This window comes from Neltuma alba, unplaced genomic scaffold (assembly GCF_004799145.2).
Source record: "Neltuma alba isolate B1F8T4 unplaced genomic scaffold, ASM479914v2 tig00010764_pilon, whole genome shotgun sequence".
Lineage (NCBI taxonomy): Eukaryota > Viridiplantae > Streptophyta > Magnoliopsida > Fabales > Fabaceae > Neltuma > Neltuma alba.
In genome coordinates, this window is record NW_021635588.1 from 191,499 (window position 1) to 213,461 (window position 21,963).

At 30.9% G+C, this 21,963-nt stretch overlaps 1 protein-coding gene across 1 annotated transcript; it reads right to left on the reverse strand.

The window, feature by feature from the left end:
* Nucleotides 1–11,077: 11,077 nt before the first annotated feature.
* Nucleotides 11,078–12,764, reverse strand: LOC114758886 (uncharacterized). Its single transcript, XM_028947982.1, has one exon. The coding sequence runs from the start codon at nt 12,464–12,466 to the stop codon at nt 11,510–11,512; it is 957 nt and encodes a 318-aa protein (XP_028803815.1). The 5' UTR covers nt 12,467–12,764; the 3' UTR covers nt 11,078–11,509.
* Between the last annotated feature and the right edge of the window lie 9,199 nt (nt 12,765–21,963).

Sequence of the window (21,963 nt, forward strand, 5' to 3'; positions counted from 1 at the left end):
TGTGTTTAATGTCATGGCTCTACTAAGCATCTGGCATTATGTGTTGATGTATTTAGGACCATGAGACATCAAGAAAGAGGAATAGCAAAGGTTGAACATGTTCTAATAAGTGTTAATGAGTAAGCAAGAGGATGCATGAAGTAGAAGCAAAGAAAAAAGAAAAAGAATTAAGAGAAATGTGATGTAGTACATTATGCAATTTGTATGTCAATATATGATATAAATATGCTATTAATGTTATGTGATGTTAAATGATAATGATAGCATGCAGGATTAAATATTATGATGTATGGGAATGATTTATGTAATGTTGGCATGATTATGAGATAAGAAATAAATGAATATAAATTATTAATGCAAGTAAAGAGGATATATTATCCATAAGGGAGCCACAAATTTGTGACAGAATGAAAGTAAGGCAAATGATTGAATCTATGGTGAAATTTGCCACACTTAAAGTACATATCCTAAGCTTTTAAATGAATGGTAGATTATTTAAAATGGATGTGTGTGCTAAGAGTTTGGCTGCTAAAAGTTAGGGCAGAGAAACTAGAAAGTATAATTTTTACCAAACAAATAATAAACTTCTATGAATTAACTATATGAATGGATAAGGATTAAGTCTAGAATTATATTTTTTTCCTATAGAAAATTGAAGGGGCTTGAAATATAATTTTGAATCACCTCAATATGATTTTTTTATAATTAGTTATGAATTTTCAAATTTAGACTAAAAATCTGAAATTTACTAGTGAATAGTAATCTAAGAACAAATTTTAAATTTTTAATCTACAGGCTTGTTTCATGAATCGTTTTAACTATAATACTTCCAAGTGTATACTAAAAGGAGTTTAAGAAAGGATGTTTAAACCTTTAACTTATTCATCTATTTTCTTCAATCAAACTTAATAATGGCCTTGGCAACAAAAAAAACCAAGTCAGGAACCACAATTCCTCTTCCATATTTAGCTTTGATATTCGGGTACAAATTCTAAACACAAAATCAATATTGAGTGCCTTCAAATAAATTTTCAAATTTCAAAACAAGACCCTACAAATTATTCAAGCAAGCAATTAAATATCTATTTAATCCAAAATTCATATCATTCAAATATTTTAATATTAATAAAAAGTACTTTTTGTTGGTAAAAAATAAACACTCATCTTCCTTGCATAGTAACAATCTCATCAAACAATTTATTTGTAAACCACATCCTTGAGTATCTATTTTCTCCCTCATAAATGCAAAGTATAGATAATTAGGACCATATTCCAAAACCACAAATGGCATTCCTCTATATGACCCCTTTAGAGAACACCTATCCAACCGAATAAGAGGTTTATATCCTAATAAGAAACCTCCCTTCATAGCACCAATACACTCTTATATTCTCTTGAATATTAGAAGACAATCTATGTATGGTCGATCAGTACCTAAAGCAAAAGTCATTTTTGGTTAGACTTTCTCACTTTATTGTAATGATCTCTCAACTTATGGTATTGCTACTTATAGTCACCATCAATCATTGCCTTCACCCTTTTTCTTGCGATTTGTGCTTGTCATGCAAACACATCATCCATATAGTGGTCTCATAATGATGCAATTATATCTTCCATCTTGATGTTCTTATTAGTCTTCATAATGTTTACTAATTCTTCTGAAATCTATTTTGAAGTGGTATTTTTACCCTTTATGGATACCCCACGTGTGTTTAGAGTAGAGTGTCTTCAATTGATATTTCAATTCATCCCCTACTTCACTAATGAATATTAACCATTTGCATTCTTTTTGTCCACATTTCACTCAACATCTCACCTTATCATTCTTTACAAATTCACTTTATATCTATTGAGTGGGCTACATTTTATAATTACATTCTTAAATTGTTGAAGTGTATCCCTAACTTGAAATGAAGCTCTTTGCACATCTCAAATGAATTATGTTTTGGATACTTCATTTTAACCACTTTATTTTCCTCATCACCATTCTGTTTCAGTGGGTTTAATTATCATAATTGTGAACTAGCAACAACTTCATCCAACACATCAATAATTCCCTAAAATAGTCCCCATCCATATGTTCAACATTATTCTCAAAATCATACAAAGACCTATATGAGCCATTATCACTGTCCTCCACTCCATTACTGTCACCACTAGCATTATTCTCTTTTTGCCAATCCATATTTCATCTACTAGTATTGCAACAAAAAGAATGGTTGATTCTGTAGACAGACTTAACTACAAATTATATCATGTATTTATGAACCACATAAATTTTCTCAACATAGTTAATGTTGTCGTCTTCAGGTCCAAGTCCTATTAAACTACAAGGACTAATGTTTTAAACAATGGGAAAATACAAAGACCCAGACTTGTGGTTTGAAACTATATAAACAAAAATAAGGTGAAAATATAGGGACCAAAGGTTGTATTAATTCTATTATTTATTTTGAATGAAGAAATACAAAATCATAATTATGAATACAAATAATGTCACATGACAAAGATTGAAGCTATTTTGTTGAAAAAAGATGTTTTTCTGGAAATTTAACATATACTCAAAGAAGGTGTTGGCGGCAGCACCAAAATTCTCCAAGATCTAGCAGATCTTCCACCTCCTCTATAATGCTAGGCAAACCCTGTTGACAGCAACACCTGCAGAGAACGGTAAATCCGAGTCGTGTCTTACAGACACTATCCTTAAGAGCTATTCCGCAACTACCAACAAAGCAAGAAGCGGCACTCCCCAGGATTAAACGGATTCTTCCTGTAAGAACAGGGTGAGCAGAACAGCAAAAGGTAAAAGAACTCAGTAAGGCAGAACACCAGAGGAGGGAAGAGAGTTGCCAGAAAGCTCAGAGCACGGCGGTCCCCCTTTGAACTTTCGTCTCATGCCCCTTTTATAGGCTACGGATCACAATATCATTGGGCACATTTAAACGCGCTTAATGATAATTAACTCATAATTAAATGAGCGGTTTCAAGTAGTAATTAACTTGTTTAATGACTATTCAAGAAGAATAAAGTCTTCGGTTATGAACATTGAAGAGGCATAATTATAATTAAAATTTAGATAGATATTTCCAATAAAGTACCCAATACCGCATTTGACTCGTGCACAAGGGGATGAGGGGAAATTGCCGGATTTGTCTCCGGTGGCCCATTGTGCGCGTAAGTCCACTTCTCCTCTTGGCCCATTTGGTAGCCCAAGACCACTTATTACTTAGACCCTCACAATCCCAAGCAATGTGGGACTCTTCCTTTGACACACCCATACATAATATTTACAACAACCCCCCACATGTGTTAAAGGAAGTACCTTTAGTTGAGTTACACACATGAGTATAACCATTGTATCTGGTGGTCCTTTGGACTTAAAACCCGACCTAGACCAATAAGACTTAGTACACAGAGATGTTGGTGGTCCTATGAACTTAAAACCAACACCTCTTAGGCGTATACTAGAGGCATTATTAGTCAGATTATACCCCCACATTTTCGCTGTTAACGGCGTTTTTGCGCGTTAAGACGACCATGCGCGTGCCTAGTGCATAACAAATGCTTTAGAGATTTTGCCACGATCTCATAGGAGCGGCCCCACTCCACATTCGTAGAGGTGATTTCATTAAATGTACCTGCAATGAGCACATCAACCCGTAGGATTATGAAATCATTAAGAGCTTTCGCTCAGCCTCACCAAAATACATTCTAGCACTTTCTTGTGCCATAGGAAGGGACTAATAATTTATTTTAGTGCTAGCAAAACTGACAAACAACTTGTTTTTACCCATTGAACCTTCTTCATGGGATCACCAATCACAAAGGTTGGGTTGCCGTCGCTGTCAATTTCAAGTGGCTTTAGTCCCATTCCCGTCGACTGATTTGTTTCTTCCTAGGGTTATTAACGGATCTGCTAGGTCCACTTTGACGTCATAAAATTGATTGAGATACCTCCGCAATTTTTAAGCATGCTTATTCACATTGTATCTCAAGTGATTTCCATTTACACCATTGTTCTCTCCACAATGGTTATTGCCATTTAGCAATCACAACTCATCGACAAGTGTCGGTTTTACACCAAAACATCTGCTAAGAAATTTTCAACATCTTAGCCTCTAATCACCACTAAAGGTGAATGATCACTAGTGAATTTCTCTCATATAAACTGAAATTCAGTTAACATCCGTGTATCTCTATATCACGGGAATCCACTGTACATGACACCAAATTTATGGTATCCCTCAAGTATTTCATTTCCCTTATAGGACTTCATAATTAGATATATGCTTAACCTTACAACAAAGATTATATCACAGCGATTAATTATTTAATGCAAACAAATTCTCAAGAATTTGTGCATACACAGGTTGAGCTGCACAACTACCTCAAACAAAATATTAGCATCACAAGGAATATTCACATATTGGTTCTCAAAAACCAAGCTTTAGAAACATTTCTCTCAAAATCTCATTCCTTTATGATTTTAACACTTAATCCACATTCAATATTCACAATAGTTGTGCATACTCATACATATTTATATCAAGATAAGTTATTTATCCTCAAATAATGATATTATGAAAATTAAAACACATTTATCTCTACACTAGATAAATGACTAAATTTTCATACCCACATAATGTTTGTTTTAAGCAACACAGAAAAATTTGGTAATTCACAAAATTTGCTCTCAATAGCAAATAACAAAACCTCCACTTTTTTTTTTTCTAAATCACAACACACATATTGAGATTTGCAAAATGAGACGAACATAAATTAAAACATATTCTTCTAGATCTCCACCAATATTATTTCTGTAAGGTACCCCACATTTTAGGCACCCCCACACTTTCAAATATTTCATTTTTATGGGATAATTATTTCCATACCTTATCAACAATAATTCTAATTAAATTATAATCTTACACCAATAACTCCTCCCATTCTAATTAAATTAGAATTTTCCTCATAAGACAACCAGCACCGTGAGATGATATGCCCACTGATAATTATTTGATTTATCCCTAGCTCATGGGTTATGGCATTTATCTATTTGTTTATTAGTCTTAAAACTCAATCAAGTGAAATATACTGCTACCAGTGACATCCGTTACTTCAGTTTCAAAACGGTCTCACATTTATCTACTAAAGAAATAACGTTTTCCAAGTTAAAATACTTATTCCACAAGAGTCTCAGCAATATCTTGTTAATAAAGCATATTTTCACATCTTGGAAAGATGCCAATGCAAAACCGTAAAACCTACCTTAAATACATTTATAATTATAAAACTGCAAATTATGCGACACTTTTAATCATTTTTAATACATTGCGTTTCCACTTTGGATATTGTCCAACGTCATGATGAACCTTGAAAACTTTGAATACAAGAGTAGTGATAGAAAGCGTAGTTAAATTCCTTAAATATACCAACGGTAACATTCACCTAATAACTCAACGTTAGATTTCATCTTTGATATTCGTAAAACTTGAATGCTTATTACATAACCACTCCAAAATTTATTTACTTTAAAATACGAAATAAAGATCCCATTAACATCTTCATAACGGAACTATATGAAACATTCACACAAAAAGTAATTCTTCCGACTAACATATACTAGTCAGATTTTCATATCACATGCAAATTTTAATTTGTAAATTGACAAAGCCTCAAGCTTTAATTTGAATGTCAAATAAGCAGTTTCACACAATTGACATGTAGATGACTTTAAACATAGTGAATGCTCATTAATTCACGTGCTAGATAATAAACTTCAATATCAACGCCAATGTTAATTTTCACGAGCCACATAATTCTTTTGATTAATAAACACATCAATATTTGTACTCTCAATTTGCAATAATTTCTTTTCACCTTGATTAACACTTTGCTAGCACACCAATGTGTATTAAATTAGAAGAACATGTACCTGCGAAGCACGCTCAACAGCACCTCTACACAATAATGGCATTCATGCCTCCAGACTTTTCATCCAGATATAGTATCCACAAGGTCCAGTGAGTCTGATTAAAGAGGCAAATTTGGCACTCGGGTTCTCAACCGTCATGGCCAGCTTAATCATATAACACACCTCAAAACCCATCTTCTCAAGAATATCATCAGACTCACTATCTCAACTCATGCTTTCATAGGGTTCACATTTACCACCAATTCAGATCACCATATTAGGGGGTCATGCCCGGGTATGTGAGTTAAAACTCAACACTCAATTCATCCCTGGCCTCTATAATTACCAGGGGTCAACATGAGTTTAGCACCTGTTTACTACCATCTCAATAAAAGACAAAGAGGCCTCAAAAACGTCCTAGAAGGAATGTACAGAAAACATGTGAGACCAACTCAATATTTCTCTTGTGCAAGAGAAAATAGAAATGAAATTAAAATAGGACAAAGTTCAGATGCCTCCCTGTCTGATAACTCTATTGCCAAAACAATTGATGTTGCACTAGCTCTTAAGATTATTGGCGGCAGCACCAAAATTCTCCAAGATCTAGCAGATCTTCCACCTCCTCTATAATGCTAGGCAAACCCTGTTGACAGCAACACCTGCAAAGAACGGTAAATCCGAGTCGTATCTTACAGACACTGTCCTTAAGAGCTATTCCGCAACTACCGGCAAAGCAAGAAGCGGCACTCCCCAAGATTAAACAGATTCTTCCTGTAAGAACAGGGTGAGCAGAACAGCAAAAGGTAAAAGAACTCAGTAAGGCAGAACACCAGAGGAGGGAAGAGAGTTGCCAGAAAGCTCAGAGCACGGCGGTCCCCCTTTGAACTTCCGTCTCATGCCCCTTTTATAGGCTACGGATCACAATATCATTGGGCACATTTAAACGCACTTAATGATAATTAACTCATAATTAAATGAGCGGTTTCAAGTAGTAATTAACTTATTTAATGACTATTTAAGGAGAATAAAGTCTTCGGTTACGAACATTGAAGAGGCATAATTATAATTAAAATTTAGATAGATATTTCCAATAAAGTACCCAGTACCGCATTTGACTCGTGCACAAGGGGATGAGGGGAAATTGCCGGATTTGTCTCCGGTGGCCCATTGTGCGCGTAAGTCCACTCCTCCTCTTAGCCCATTTGGTAGCCCAAGACCACTTATTACTTGGACCCTCACAATCCCAAGCAATGTGGGACTCTTCCTTTGACACACCCATACATAATATTTACAACAGAAGGTAGTCATTACCACTTCAAGAACTTTAATTGCATTTAAAATAACTCATTATATAAGGCAAGAGCACATCCATACATTCTTATATTCCATCAAAACACTAATATTATACTGTATCTAAGAGATGACATCCCAAATAAATGCTTATCAAATCACACATCTTCACAAATTGGTACATGAGGAGCCAAGACACAAATGCTAACAAGTTTTACATTCATTTTAACATAAAAAATTATGAAATTATTATAATAATAACTTAAAATTTCTCGCTATGAACCTCAAGACTCTGACAACAGTTCCACTTCAACACCGTTGTTTCATTTGTATGACTTGAGACATAGAATTTTTCATATATATCGTAACATAATCATTATATATTATATTATGTTCATTGAAATAATTGAAAATTACTTTTCATTTAATGATGTGCTTTGTCTATTGCAGGATGAAGCAGCAGATGATACATATAAAAGATATCAAAAAATAAAGAACCAAACAATTGTGCTTCTCATTCAATTATACTTGATTGAAGAACATGGAGCTATGTATGTTTATAACTCATAGCTATCTCCTATTAAACATTAATTTTGGAATATATGAGTTCTTCACACAATGTTTACCAATAAATATCATTTTCAACAGTTTTCATCCAATGGCAAAGACAATAAGGAGTTGCAAAAGCATAACAAAAGTTGCTTTTGATCATGCATTTCTTGACAACAACCAGTTCAAACTCTTGATAGGTGAAGAATGAGAGAAAATTGAATCAGATGATTGAAGTTACAATTTGATGACTATCATTAATTGCATAAATATTATGAGTTTTTCTCAATCATATATTTCATGACATTTTCCTTCTTACATGTTCCCTGTGTTTGAAATAATTGTGTGTGTGCGTCTATATGCTTTTCACACTATTGCTTTAACACAATATATTATTTCTGATCACAAATACTATTCATAATCATATAGCAAAATTGGTTTAATGACAGTCATTTTCCGATCCAAAAATAAATTGATATTATTTACTTCAACTATCTATCATTGACATCATACTTATCACAATTCATCGATGTCAACTATATCCTAATGAGTTAAATAATTTGATTTTGTCACAAATTATTTTACTTAACCCATATGGTGCACGGGGTTTTTATTAGTCCAAATAGGATTACTTCTCTTTTGGCCAAGAAAATAAATAATGCGTTTTATGAGTTGGAGTCTCTTCTTATATGCACAAAATTGAATATCCCAACCTGCTATCATCTATTCAATTAGTCAATCCAGTTTAAATAACTGCAAAACATAATGTGAAAATTTATTTATTATAACTTTTTGCCTTGGTCATCAATTTAAAATTGATAAATGTTATTAAATTAATATTTTGACACTTAACTATCATTCTTCCTGCGCGTTTTAATCTCGGGCCCACCACTAAGTTTTTATTTGACTTGTAATTCTAGTGGGGAGCCGCGACCCACCACTATCTATGTGTTCTCCCTAACATCATGAACTTTTGGTTTTATCCTATAAGAGTGGTCACAGACCAAAAATTTAGATAAAGAAAATCCATTAAAAATAGTCATTGTTGCTTTGAAAGGTCTCCTTACTTTTTAGCAGTGTAACCTAAATCCCAAGGATGCCCAAAGTCCCTAACTAGCTCAATATAGCCAAAATAAAAACTCGCATGGTTTGCGTACAAATTTCTGATTTTTCAGGATACGTTAGATACGATGGATTTGGAGGAGAGAGGAGGGAAAAAGAAAGATTTTAATCATTTCTTTTTGTTTGACAACACATAAATTTTAGAAGGGGAGGAAAAATTCTCCTCCTCACCCTCCCCTCCAAAATTGGAAGGATTTGAAGGAAAAAGACAATATTTTACCATGTTGTGACTATTATGTTCATATTTATTTTTAATATCCCTATACTATTTTAAATTTTTTTTCTTGTCTCGAGACGCTACTCTCTCCTTTGCATGACTAAATATTCATTCAAAGATGAGATACAGTAGAAGTTGTGACTGAACATTACTTTAGCTTTCTTTTCAATAATACTTCACACTCTAGAATATATTAGAATTTTGGTATAAATATTGCTCAATATATTAAAATTATATTTACAATTCAATTTTATTAAACATCCTATCAAATTTGGAAAAAATAATTTTAAATAAAATAAGAGCAAAATTGTTTATGTCAAAATATTTTCCCCTTCCCTCCTCTTATGAACCAAACAAGGTAATATTAAAACTCCTCCCCTCCCCTTTCTTTTTATAAGTCCAAACAAAGTAATATTAAAATCATTCCACTCTTCTCCCATCTCCTTCCCTCTATTAAAATACCTCCCCTCTCCTTCTAGCCAAACAAACCCTTGAAGTTTTCAATATAATTACTACCTTATTTAAACTCTCTTAAATCATTATTTAAGCAAAAAAATTATCTTAATATAATTTTGACTGAATTATAAAATTTATTTTTTAAATTTTATAACTCAATTCTTGAATTTTAACTCACTATATTTGAGTTCTTATAATTTTAACTATATAAAATTGTAATCTCTAAATTTCATAAAATTATAACTTCATTTTTTAAAATATAAGGACTACTTTTTCAAATGGCTAAACTATAGTTGCATTTGAATTAAAAATAAGAATTAAGTTGTACCAAATTAAAATTTAAAAACCAAATTATACAAAGTTAAAACTACATAGAAACCAAAAGATTAGTTGAATTTTTTTTGAGGAGAATTCCAAAATATACCTCTCGAATTTCAAAACCCCAAATTAAAAATTACTAAAAAAATGTATTGTCATTTATTTTTTAAGTATAGTTAATTACTATTAAAGTGTAGTAAATAAGACTAATTTAAAATTTTAAAATTCAAAAAAAAAAATTTAGATTGTTTTCCCTTTTTTCAAATATATCTATAACTCAGGCTACTTTGTGAAAGGAGGAATTTATGTCCTTAAGGTTACATACTTTCGTAAGCTTACATACTTTTATCCAAATAAACTATAAATAGATTTAAAGTTTAAAAATAAAATAAAAGTACTAATAACTGAAATCGGCTGCATAACAAATTATTGATAATAAGATAGAGTTGTTTTAGTTTAATCAGTGCAGAGTAATATAAGCTTTAAGCAAATGACTATTTTCCATTTGAAAATATCTCATTCTTTTGCCAACAATTTGAAAATGTCTGATTACAGCAAAGCCATTTATTGCAAATTTCATCAATATAAAATCTTTCAAAAATTTCTAATAATTAGGAGGAAAAACTTAATGTCTTATACATATACTCTTTTAAAGATTCAAAATCAAAAGATAAAATTTCGTTCCCTTTCATTTCATACTCAGCAAATATTTTGTTAAACGGAAAAAAACTCAAATATTATCCTCTTTCAACTCTTAATATAAAACATATTTAACTAATTTGATTAGATTAAGAAAATTAAGTAAGTTAATTATAAAAAATATGACATATTTTTCTCAAAACACCATAATCATCTTCCTTAATGTCATCTCTCCCTCTTCTGCTTGATTATGGTTAAAAGAGTATCTATAGAGATAATTTAAAAAAAATTAATAAATATGAAAAATAGGTTTTATATTTACGATCAAAATCAACTCAATAATTAAGTCTTATGTTAAAAACCAGGAGAGTACAGACTATTCAGAAATAGCATTGATATTAGACACATTAATATAGGGGGGAAGTCAATAAAACACATTAAAAGTATTTTAAAAATTAAGGCTTTTAAATGGCTTTTGCCGTAAAATACCAGCACCGTGTTTAACGGGCAAACAGGAATTGAATCAAAAGTATGAGTCAAGACACTTCACAAACCATCAAACTGGGTAGATGAAATTCAAATGCAGATTATTATTACATTGATAGCAAAATAACATTAACAATAACCAAATTAAATTAAAACAATTAAACAATATTCTAATTCAACAAATTCTAATCATATTAATATATTAAAATAGTTACCCTGTTTTGCGTCCTGTATAATTTAATTTACCGACAATGAAGGTGGGTGAAAGTTAAGAATCATTATGTATTTTTATAGAAGCAGTTCAATCTCAATAATACTATTAAAGGAAAAAAAAACAACACTTTCTCTTTCTTGTACAGAAATTGGTTTTTGAAATGAAAAAAAAAATGCAAAAATTGGAAAAAGAATCTATCTTTTGTTCAAATAAGAAGGGGAAAAAAAATGAATGTGCAGGAACCAGGAGGAGGAAGAGACAACACATGGGAAATATCACCGTCCAAGGTCAATACTCATCCAGATCAACGGATGTGGTTGGCTCTCCCAAAGTCAGCAAGCTTCCTTGAGCGGTTTGCACAAAACGACGACGCAGTGGACAGGTGAGGCTTCGCCGCCGTCGTGCCTCTCATTTCCCCCGCCGAAACCACCTCTGGAGGCAATCCCTTCGGGTTCCAGTGAGGGTTGGGGCTCGCCCTCACCAACGGACTTAAGCAAAAAGCCATGCCTGATACGTTCCTTACGTGGCGGGAACGACGGGTCCCACACGGTGCCGTCGATGGCGTTTTCCGCCACCGTGGGGACGTTTCCGCTGAGTAGCCACCGGCTGAAGGAGATCGGTCGCATCGATCGCAATCGACGACACAACTTTCGTTTGTCACCGGCGACATTCCCCGATCTGCTTGCCGATACCGCCTCCTCCCTGGGGCGGTCGAACTTTCCAGAGGGTTCATCCTATCCATTTTCTTCCGGCGAGTGGGAAAGATCATCGAGAACCATGAGGGAGACGACGATGACGATGGTTCGCATGATTCCTGAGAAGAAATCCTCGGATTCGCCTCGAATTTATCGGATCTGGATCCAAATAGACTTGAGAAAATCCAGAATCTCCCAGTCTTCTTCTTGAAAGACGAGCTTGTTCTGCCAGGGAATCCTGAATTGGCCTCAGAATTGCCAGTACCGAAGGTAGGGCCAAGCTGAGGCGTGCTATAGAAGAGACTGTTGTGTCTGTCACAGCTCTGCCAGCTGGCATAGTCCGATTTCCGCCGAGAGACGTACGGCGAGACAGAACGAGGAAAGACGAGCGGAGGAGGGTTAGGGTCGGATTTTCGAGGGTGATCGTCGGAGGACCGTGAGGAAACGCGCGCTAGATGTGCCTTCTCTTGTGCTTCGATGAGTGCGAGGAGACGCTCCCGGAGACAAGAGGCGCAGACGCCGATGGTGCTGCTCAGGTCCGCCCGGTGGTGCTTCCGACACCTCATCTAGCCCCTTTGCTTTGTCCTGAACAACACAACACAGAGATCACCTGCTTCAATACGACGCCGTTTTAAAGTACAGTACCAGTGGTGGAGCTTCTGATAGCCCACCGTGAGGTGAAAGAGATCTGATGGAGAATTCGAAAGGCAAGTTTGTCTTGTTGCTACGCGAGTGAGAGAGAGAGAATAGTGGGGGAAAGAGGGAGTCTCGACTCTCAAGTTTGAAGCATGAGATGGCATCTTTATTAAATTTAGAGAGAGAAAGGCACTAATACTTGCCTTGCCTGTCGAAATAAATATACACGCGCCTGTTGAATGCGTATGCTTCTCATAACTTGAAGTAGAAATTACATTAGAGCGTCGGAGGACATTTTGTACTTAATATAAAAATTAATTATTAAATTGATTTCGGAGGACATATTTTTTATATTTATTTTTTTAAAATTATTTCTATTGATTTTTTTAATTATAATCAAGTAAGAGAGGATAGAAGGATATTAAGAAAAATAATTATAATATTTTAAAAAAAACATTTCTTATAAATAACTAACTTATCTAATTTTCTTAATCTAATCAAATTAGTTAAATAGTTTTTATATTAAGGACGGGAGGGGTAGAATTAAAAAAAAATTAAGAGTACCATGTAATTTTATTGCCAAAAAATGATTACATAATTTGAATAGCAATTAAAAAAAAATATAATTGCCTCTAATAGAAGGATACATGTGCTTACATAAAAAAGAAATCGATACTCCATCTATCTTAAATATAAGATATAGTTAAAATGTTTCTTATCTTAAATATAGAATTTCAATATTCATAGTCTCTCTCATTTAATTTTTTTCACATTATTTTCTTAACTTCACAGTATTTTTATGGAAAAAAAACTTAGTTCAATCTGCTTATATCAATTATATCAATTTCTCCAATCACATATAGCTATGTGTCTTTTGTTTTTGTTCACGTGAATCTATAATTAAATGCCTTTAAATATTAATATTTCAAAAATGGGACGCATGATCATATTTGACAAGAGAACTTGACACAATGAATATAAAACACTTGACATGAATATTATACTATTTTTATATAACTAAATAATGTTAAATGACCAACTGTTATCAAAATTTATAATTTTCATATATTAGTTAGCTACTTCTTATATTTAAAATTAGAAGAAGTGTTTTATATAAGCAAATTGCTGAAGATAGGTTTTTTTAGGGAAAACCATTTTGATAACGATACTAACTTGGCAAAGTTAATTAAGATAAAAATAATGTAGGTATTAAATTAAAAATTAAGAAAAAGTACAAGTATCTCAAAAATGGTTTTCTTTTTTTATAAGCAAATGTACAAAAAAAAATTGATATCTGTTTCAAACGTATTTTGAAAAATTCCCCTCATTAATCACTCTTCACTAAATAACATTATTAAATTAGGAAAAACCGTAAGTATTAGTCATAAAGGCATTTCGGTAAAATAAATAAATAAATAATTGAGACATAATTATTAGGGTAAACTAAATATTTTTTTGATATATTTAAACTAAATATTTTATACCAAATGGGTTAATTAAAATTTCTTTATATTTAAAGACGAAGGGAGTAACTACTACCTCCAATAGATTTTATTAATTTTGATCCTATCTCTAACATTTTTTTCAAAGTATTTATTATAATTTTTCTTTTTTATCCTCATCAAAAAGAAGAATGATATTCGTGACAAATTAAAAGTTATTTATCATTTTTTTAAATGAGGGTATTTTTGAATAAAAAATATGTATATATAAGATTTATTGCCTAGAACTAATTTTAATCATATTTATTAGGTTTAATAATTTAGTTATTTGTTTCTTATTAAAAAGATCGGTAATATTAATATCTTATCATCAAGACAAAAACTTCCCTAATGGATTATTAGTAAGTTTTTCAGTAAATTCTCATTGAAGTTGTGAGAGTCCTTAACACTTTTAATTCTAATGAGATCTGAAATTCATCAGATTCGTTTAGATTAAAATATGTGCCTAGAAGTTTAACTAAATATTATCCCCTCCTTTTCTAATATAAAGAACAACAACTAAAATTATGCAGTTCAAAATGCTAGTTAAATTTAATTAAAAATAATAAATGTGTAAGATATATACATATTTTTTAATGATATTTTTATTTGTAAAGAGAGTACATGACAGATAATAGGTAAAAATTTATTACTGAGATATGATAAATGACATATATTTAATGGGAGTAAAAGTAAAAAAAAAAATTTAAATTTTATACAAAAAAATTTTGTTTCTTATATATTTAGAGATACTGCTATGAGAGAGGTTATAAAAGGGAGGGAGGGAGTATAGAACTAAGGGGGGAAAAATAGTAGGCTGACCAAAAAATAAAAGGAAAAAAAAATGGTTTGGAGCAAAGTTGTCAAACTCGTGAGTTTAAACAAACTCGTGAGAATGATATAAACTCGGATCGTAAACTTGAATCGTGAACTCATAAGAGTTTACTTTTATTAATTAACTAGTATTAACAGTATATAATCAAATCATTAATATATAAAAAATGAGAATAATTTCCTTTAAATATATTTTAAATTTAAATAATTGAAATTATATCCATCAATGTTCATAATTTTATCACATTCAACCAAGAAATTTTTATAAAATTCATATATAAAGTCACTAAACAAAATCAAATCCAAAAATTTAGCACGAGTTTAAGAGTAAGTTAGCACTATTTTGTAAGCTTAAAACGTAAAAATGGTAAATTCAATAAATAAACTCGTAAATTTAATCAAGTTTATAGTTATCATGAGTTCAAGAGTAAATTAACACGATTTTATTAACTGAAAACGTAAAAATATTAAATTTGGAGAGTCAACTCACGAGTTTGATAACAGTGGTCTAAAGATAAAAAGCAAAGACACTATTTCACATACATCAAATGAATTAGGAAGAATGACAACTAAAAACTTTATAAAAAGATTAATACTAAAGCAGGATTTTATAAAGATTTTTAGCGCTAAAATATAGAAAAAAAATGAAGTATTGAATTTAAAAACTTAAATTGAGATGCTACCATAATCTACTTAATACTCACTCCTATCATTAATATAAAAGCTATTTAATTAATTTGACTATATTAAACAATTAAATAAATTAGTTAATTATAACTAATGTGACTTGACCTCTCTAAAAAATCTTTGTCTAATACTAGATTATATATTAATTTATAAGTTAAGTCAATTAGTTTTAAAACTTAAAATGAATTGGGATCTTATATTTATATTTATACTATGAAAAATTTATGTAGTATTTTAATTATTCCCTTACCTTAATATTGTCTCTTACAATTGCCTCTCACACGCACCATATTTGTCATGTTATACTATATGGGCGCATAATTTATGACAAAATTTTAATTATTATGATTTGAAAACTCAATGTATGAGTGTTGACTTTGATCCCACGATCAAGATGAGATAAATATAATGATTAATTGATGCAAGAGCCTCACCCATTTCTTGCCTTATCGGCATCTAATTATTTGTTGGTTGAATGTGTGTGGCCAGGGTGGGTTTAACTTTTCTAACCCTATTTTAATATTATTATTAGTTGATTAATACTAATGATAATAAATCATCATTTTCTGAAAATTCATCATCCAATCATTTCTTCATTACGTGTCCTTGCAATTTAAAATAGGGGAAATACAGCTTTTAATTCCTAATTTCTTCGTAATTATTAATTTAGTTCCTAAATTATGATTAATTGCAAATCCGCCCTTATAATTTATTAAGCTAATGATAATAGGGGCTGAACTGTTCTAATTCGATAAATAAAAATTGAGTTCTATCGAGTTGGAAAATTGTAAAAATCCAATTTTATTGATTTGAATTTTAAAGACTAAATTAATAATTGAAGAAAAGTTTAAAATCAAAATTATAGTTTTCTTTGACAATAATGGAAATGTTTGGGGGGTGATGAGAGCGTGATTTGCACGCTCCACATTGCGCCTTGATTCAGTCAAGAAGTCAAACTTCGGCTTTTCGTCATCATGTGCCCATCATATTCTCTCTGTCTACATCCAACGGACAGTATTACGCTAAAGGAAAACACGCGCCTTTAACCAGGGGGAACATTTTTAGTTTTAAATTAGAAGTAAAGAAGGTAATATACTCCTCCGATTCTTAATATAAAACTCATTTAACTAATTTGATTATATTTAAAAAATTAGATAAATTAATTAATTATAAGAAATATAACACATTTTTTCTAAAATACTATAATCATCTTTATTAATATCCCCTCTTTCTCTTCTACTTGATTATAGTTGAAAGAGTATTCATAAGGGTAATTTAGAGAAAATTGATAAATATAAGAAATGGATTTTATATTTAGAACCAAAACCAACTCAATAATTAGTTTATATATTAAGGATCAGAAAAGTATATAAATAATTTTTTCTTAATTTTTTTCTTCATCTAGCCTCAATCTAGTGTATTTGTATGTTCATTCAAAATGCTTTTAAAAGACTAAGGACGTTGAGTCTAGTGGGAAAAAAAAAAAAAGTTCTCTTACAACTTAGTGAATTAAGTTCGAATTTTTATTAAAAGAAGTGTCTATATTTAGTGTCGACAGTATCTCAAATAGATTTGTCTTCCATTGAAGAATACATATACATACTAAAAAAATACATTTAAAGGCATAAAAAATAATTTTTTTTGAAAAAATAATAAATAATAAAATAACATAATGTGCATATAATAAAAATGTTTCCATCTTACTTTTATTATGTCAAACATAGAATTTTGGCTGGTCAAAAAAAATATGAAAATTTGAAATTTTGAGCAAAAAAATTGTCATCAATAAGAGGGTATCTGTTAATTGTTTGTCCTGGGCAAAAAAAATCAACACATGGTGGTTGTTTTCGTTGTTCTGCTTGGCATGCATAAAAGAGAACATTATTTATTTTGAAATTTCAACATTTGAAATAAGAAGGAAGATCAGTCTTTGGCTTTTGCTGAGATTCTATTTCCTTCTTTCAGTCTTGTTTAATTTTCCCAACAAAACATCAAATATTTAGTATTACTCACTAATTTAAGTTTAAATTTTAGACGGGTTTAATATGCTACCTTCCCTTTTCAATATAAGAATTAATTGGGCTTTAGATTTAGTCCTAAATATATAAGAACTTAATCTACTTTAATTTGTCTCTCAAAATTTGTAATTTATTTTTTAAAATATTCCTATTTGTTATAGATATTAAAATAAGTTTCTATTCAATAGTAGTTATGATTAATAAAAGAATACTTTGAAAAAATTAACTCATTTGTTACAAATAATTAATTTAATTAGTTATTTTTATTTATTCAAATTAGTCAAATAACTCTTATATTAAGGACGGAAAGTACTGTTTCTTTTAATGAAATCAACCAATATCTATATTTTTATATGAAAATATTTAAGTCATTTGAGTTTTAAAGCTCACTAAGATTAGGATAAATCATAAAGTTCTAGCTTAATTTTTTCTGCGTGAAAAGGAAAACAAATTTCTTCCTTGTATAACATTCAAATCCAAGATCAAACCTGAAGATTTATATTCATATTAGTCAAATCCCAACACCGCTGAGTTTTTTTTCTATCATTGTTCATCTAGGAATGTGTGGGTTTTATGTGGAATACGTCACATAAAATGGGAACGTGTTAACGAACATATTGTACGCGCATATACAGGGTCATAGGGTTGACTGTAACGGCGTGCTTGGACGTCCATCTTCTGCATTTAATGTTTTAGGTTGCATAGTCAAATGGGAACCGCCACATCCAGACGACGTACAACTTATGAACAAAGCACACGGGACGATAGAGCCTTGGCGTATTAAATTCATGCAACCACCATCGCCTTCCTTTCATAACTCACGACAGCCCAATAATTATGCCTATAAATTACGTACATGTGTGTTTTCATCTAGATGCAACGGGAATCTATTTATAAGAGTCATTTTTTTGAAAGGATATGTTCTCTTTTATAAAAAAAGCATTTTAAAAATATTAAGATATTCAATGCATTTTTTTCATATTTATTCTCAATTAATTATATGTCTCTCTCATCTTTTTTCTTCACCAATTTTCTCTTATATCTTTTTCCACCATTTCTCTCCCCCCATATTTTGCATGGATAAGGGTGTTTAATTTTTGAAAAATAAATTGCATTCTTTGCATCTTTATTGCTTCTAACTAATTTTAACTAATTTTTTTATCAACATAATTTCATTAATCGTCTTTTATAATAAGGAAAGGATGGAATAATAATTTTTGTAGGGAAGAAGTGTATTTGTTACTCTCTTCAATCTTGTATTTAAAATAGGGACTAAAATCAAAATTAGTTAAAAGTATATAGACTATTTGTTAAGCTCAAATCAAAGAATTATGAAATTATAGGGACGAAAACCAACAATTAGAAATTACATGGACCAAAACTAAAATTCTATTATATTATAAAGACTAACAATGATATTAACCCAAATTTTTCTACAGATGCCGTTCATATATTTATAAGATACACTAATATAGTAAGCATGAACTTTTTAATATTATTTTTGAAAATTTTTGTCCCCATTAATTATTTTGTAGTTTCACCACATTAATTATTGGTTTGCTTATTTTTATTCCTCATTCTCTCCATATAAACAAATGTGCTTTTGGAAAGACAACAAAATTATTTAAACTTCCTTGAACATAAATAAAAACATGTACAAATAACATCTTTAACCTTTAAAACTTAAATGATAAACCTTCATAAACTTTGAATTATTGGTTTGCTTATTTTTATTCCTCATTCTCTCCATATAAACAAATGTGATCTTGGAAAGACAACAAAATTATTTAAAACTTACTTGAACATAAATAAAAACATGTGCAAATGACATCTTTAACCTTTAAAACTTAATGATAAACTTTCATAAACTTTGAATTATTGGTTTGCTTATTTTCATTCCTCATTCTCTCCATATAAACAAATGTGCTTTTGGAAAGACAACAAAATTATTTAAAACTTCCTTGAACATAAATAAAAACATGTACAAATAACATCTTTAACCTTTAAAACTTAATGATAAACTTCCATAAACTTTGAAGTCTATGCAGATAATCCTAAATTATATCAATTTTATACCTCCATAAACTTTATTTTTGTATGCATCTAACTTCTTTCAAAATTTGAAAGGAAAATACTTAGGTCAAGTTCCTTATATCTATTATATCAAGTTTTCCAAGCACATATGGTCATGTGTCTTATTTTTTTATGTGGGTTAAAAAAAAAAAAAGACACATGGCCATGTGTCATTGGAGAGCTTAATGTAATTGATATAAACAACTTGATGTAAGTATTATGCATTTTGAAAATATATGCGTATATAAATATCTTAAATTTTAAGTCATTTGCTAAATAATAAATAAAATTATTAGTATGAGAATAATCTGCCATAAATGTAAAAGGTCAAACATATGTTAAAGATTCAAGGATTATAAAAATTATTTACATATAACATAAATTTTAAGGATTTTGTACAATTTATAGTTTCATACTATCACAATTACTATAATAGGAGTTGTGTGAGCAATATTTGGCAGTGATAGACTTGCATTTTGTTATTGCCATATGAAGAAAAATTTTAGTTTAGAATGGATGGAAATAAATAGAGGAAAAGGAAGGACAAGTTCCAAGAATAAGATCGATGCACTAAAATTACTTGACGATATTACCTATGCAAGACTTGAAATTAAGTTTGACAAGGCAATGAGACATATGAGGAGTATGTCTAAAAAGTTATTTAAATAGCTTGTGAATCATGGTAACATTGCTAGGTGGACTTTAAGTTAATTCCCGTTTAAGCGATGGGATAATTTAACAACTAATATTGCCAAGTGATTCAATGTATGGATGATGAAGGAAAGAAGACATAATGTGGCACAGTTAATTCATAGAGATTAAGAAAATCTAGTGAAGAAGATGCATGCATTAACCATGGCAATTAGTAAGTGAAGGAATGACATTGGGCCAAACATTGACATTGCATTGATGGAAAATCTATGAAAATTGAATATATGTTCATATAGCTTATGGAGACCTAGAGGTTGATCTCGATTCACATGAGTGTAGTTGTGTAGCATGGCAAATGTTAGAAATTTCATGTGTACATGCTTGCACAACCATTAAACTTGCCCATAAAAATATGTATGACTATAGTGAGGAATACTATAAAATTACATCTCAACAAAGGATTGATAGTCGAAGATAGAGAAGTTGTTAAATTTAGAACATTAACTTGTTAAAGTTGTTAAATTTAGAACTTAAAATTATTAACTATGTAATTGAACTTGTTAATAATTGTCAATGTTGTACTGTGATCAAATTTTAGTCAAAGTCTTATTGCAAGCATGTTATGGAAAAAGAAAGCCATTAATTTAGAATTGAAAAGAGTTAAATATAAAATGAAACATGTTAATTTAACAAATGCAGTATTGTGGGCTTGTTACGCAACTAAAAAAATTGTTAACTTACAGCTGAAACTTATTAATATTATAAAATGGAATATATTAATTTTTAAAGAGTAATATAGCATTCAGACAACTACATCAAAAAAATATCATATCTTTCCAATAATTCGAATAGAAAAGAGATGATAACACAGGACACAATAGCTCCTCATCAAGGCAACAATAGCTTCTTCTTCTCACTGTATTGCAACTTATAGATTCTCACGATGGCTTCTCTTAACGAAAATGGCGCTAGTTAGGCAAGTCAAGCAACAGACGATGGAATCTCTTGACCTCAGCTGCTTCCACTCTCTTGGTTTCAAATTAAAGGGGTATTATGATACTTTCATAAAATTTTAAAAAAATATTTTGCATTATGTGACATGATCAAGGATTTGACAAATTTAGTAACTTAAATAAGGATTTGAGTTATGTAAGCATCTTTTTAAGAGAGTTTCCCTTATTATTTTTAATAAATTTTAACTAGCTAACTTATTTATATATACAATTTGCTTTTTCCTATTTTAAAAAAATGCATAAGTGAGTAAATAATAAATAAGTAATTAGATGTGTAATGTCTTGAGTTTTATTTTTGGGTTTTGGTAGCCGTTTTTGGTTGATTTTGAGGATAATTAGTGATTAAACTTGAATTTTGGTGTCTAGTTTGGGATCAAGGTGACTTGGAGGAGCAGGCGAACAAATCTCAGGATTTGTTCGCCGTGGTGAACTGGAGAGTATTGGGAGAACTTTCTTTCAGGAATAGGGTTTCCCCATAACGAAGTTAAGGGGGACGCTGTGACAAAAGATGTTCAGGTGAGCAAGAGTTCCTCTCGGGAAAATTCCTCGCCACGACTAAATGTGAGTTGGCCACGACGATGTTGGTTTTCCAGGTTAGAAAAATCTCTCTCGGGCTTAGTTAGTCCCGACAAAGCCGTGTATTTGTCATGATGAAAAGTTTGCGTCTTTA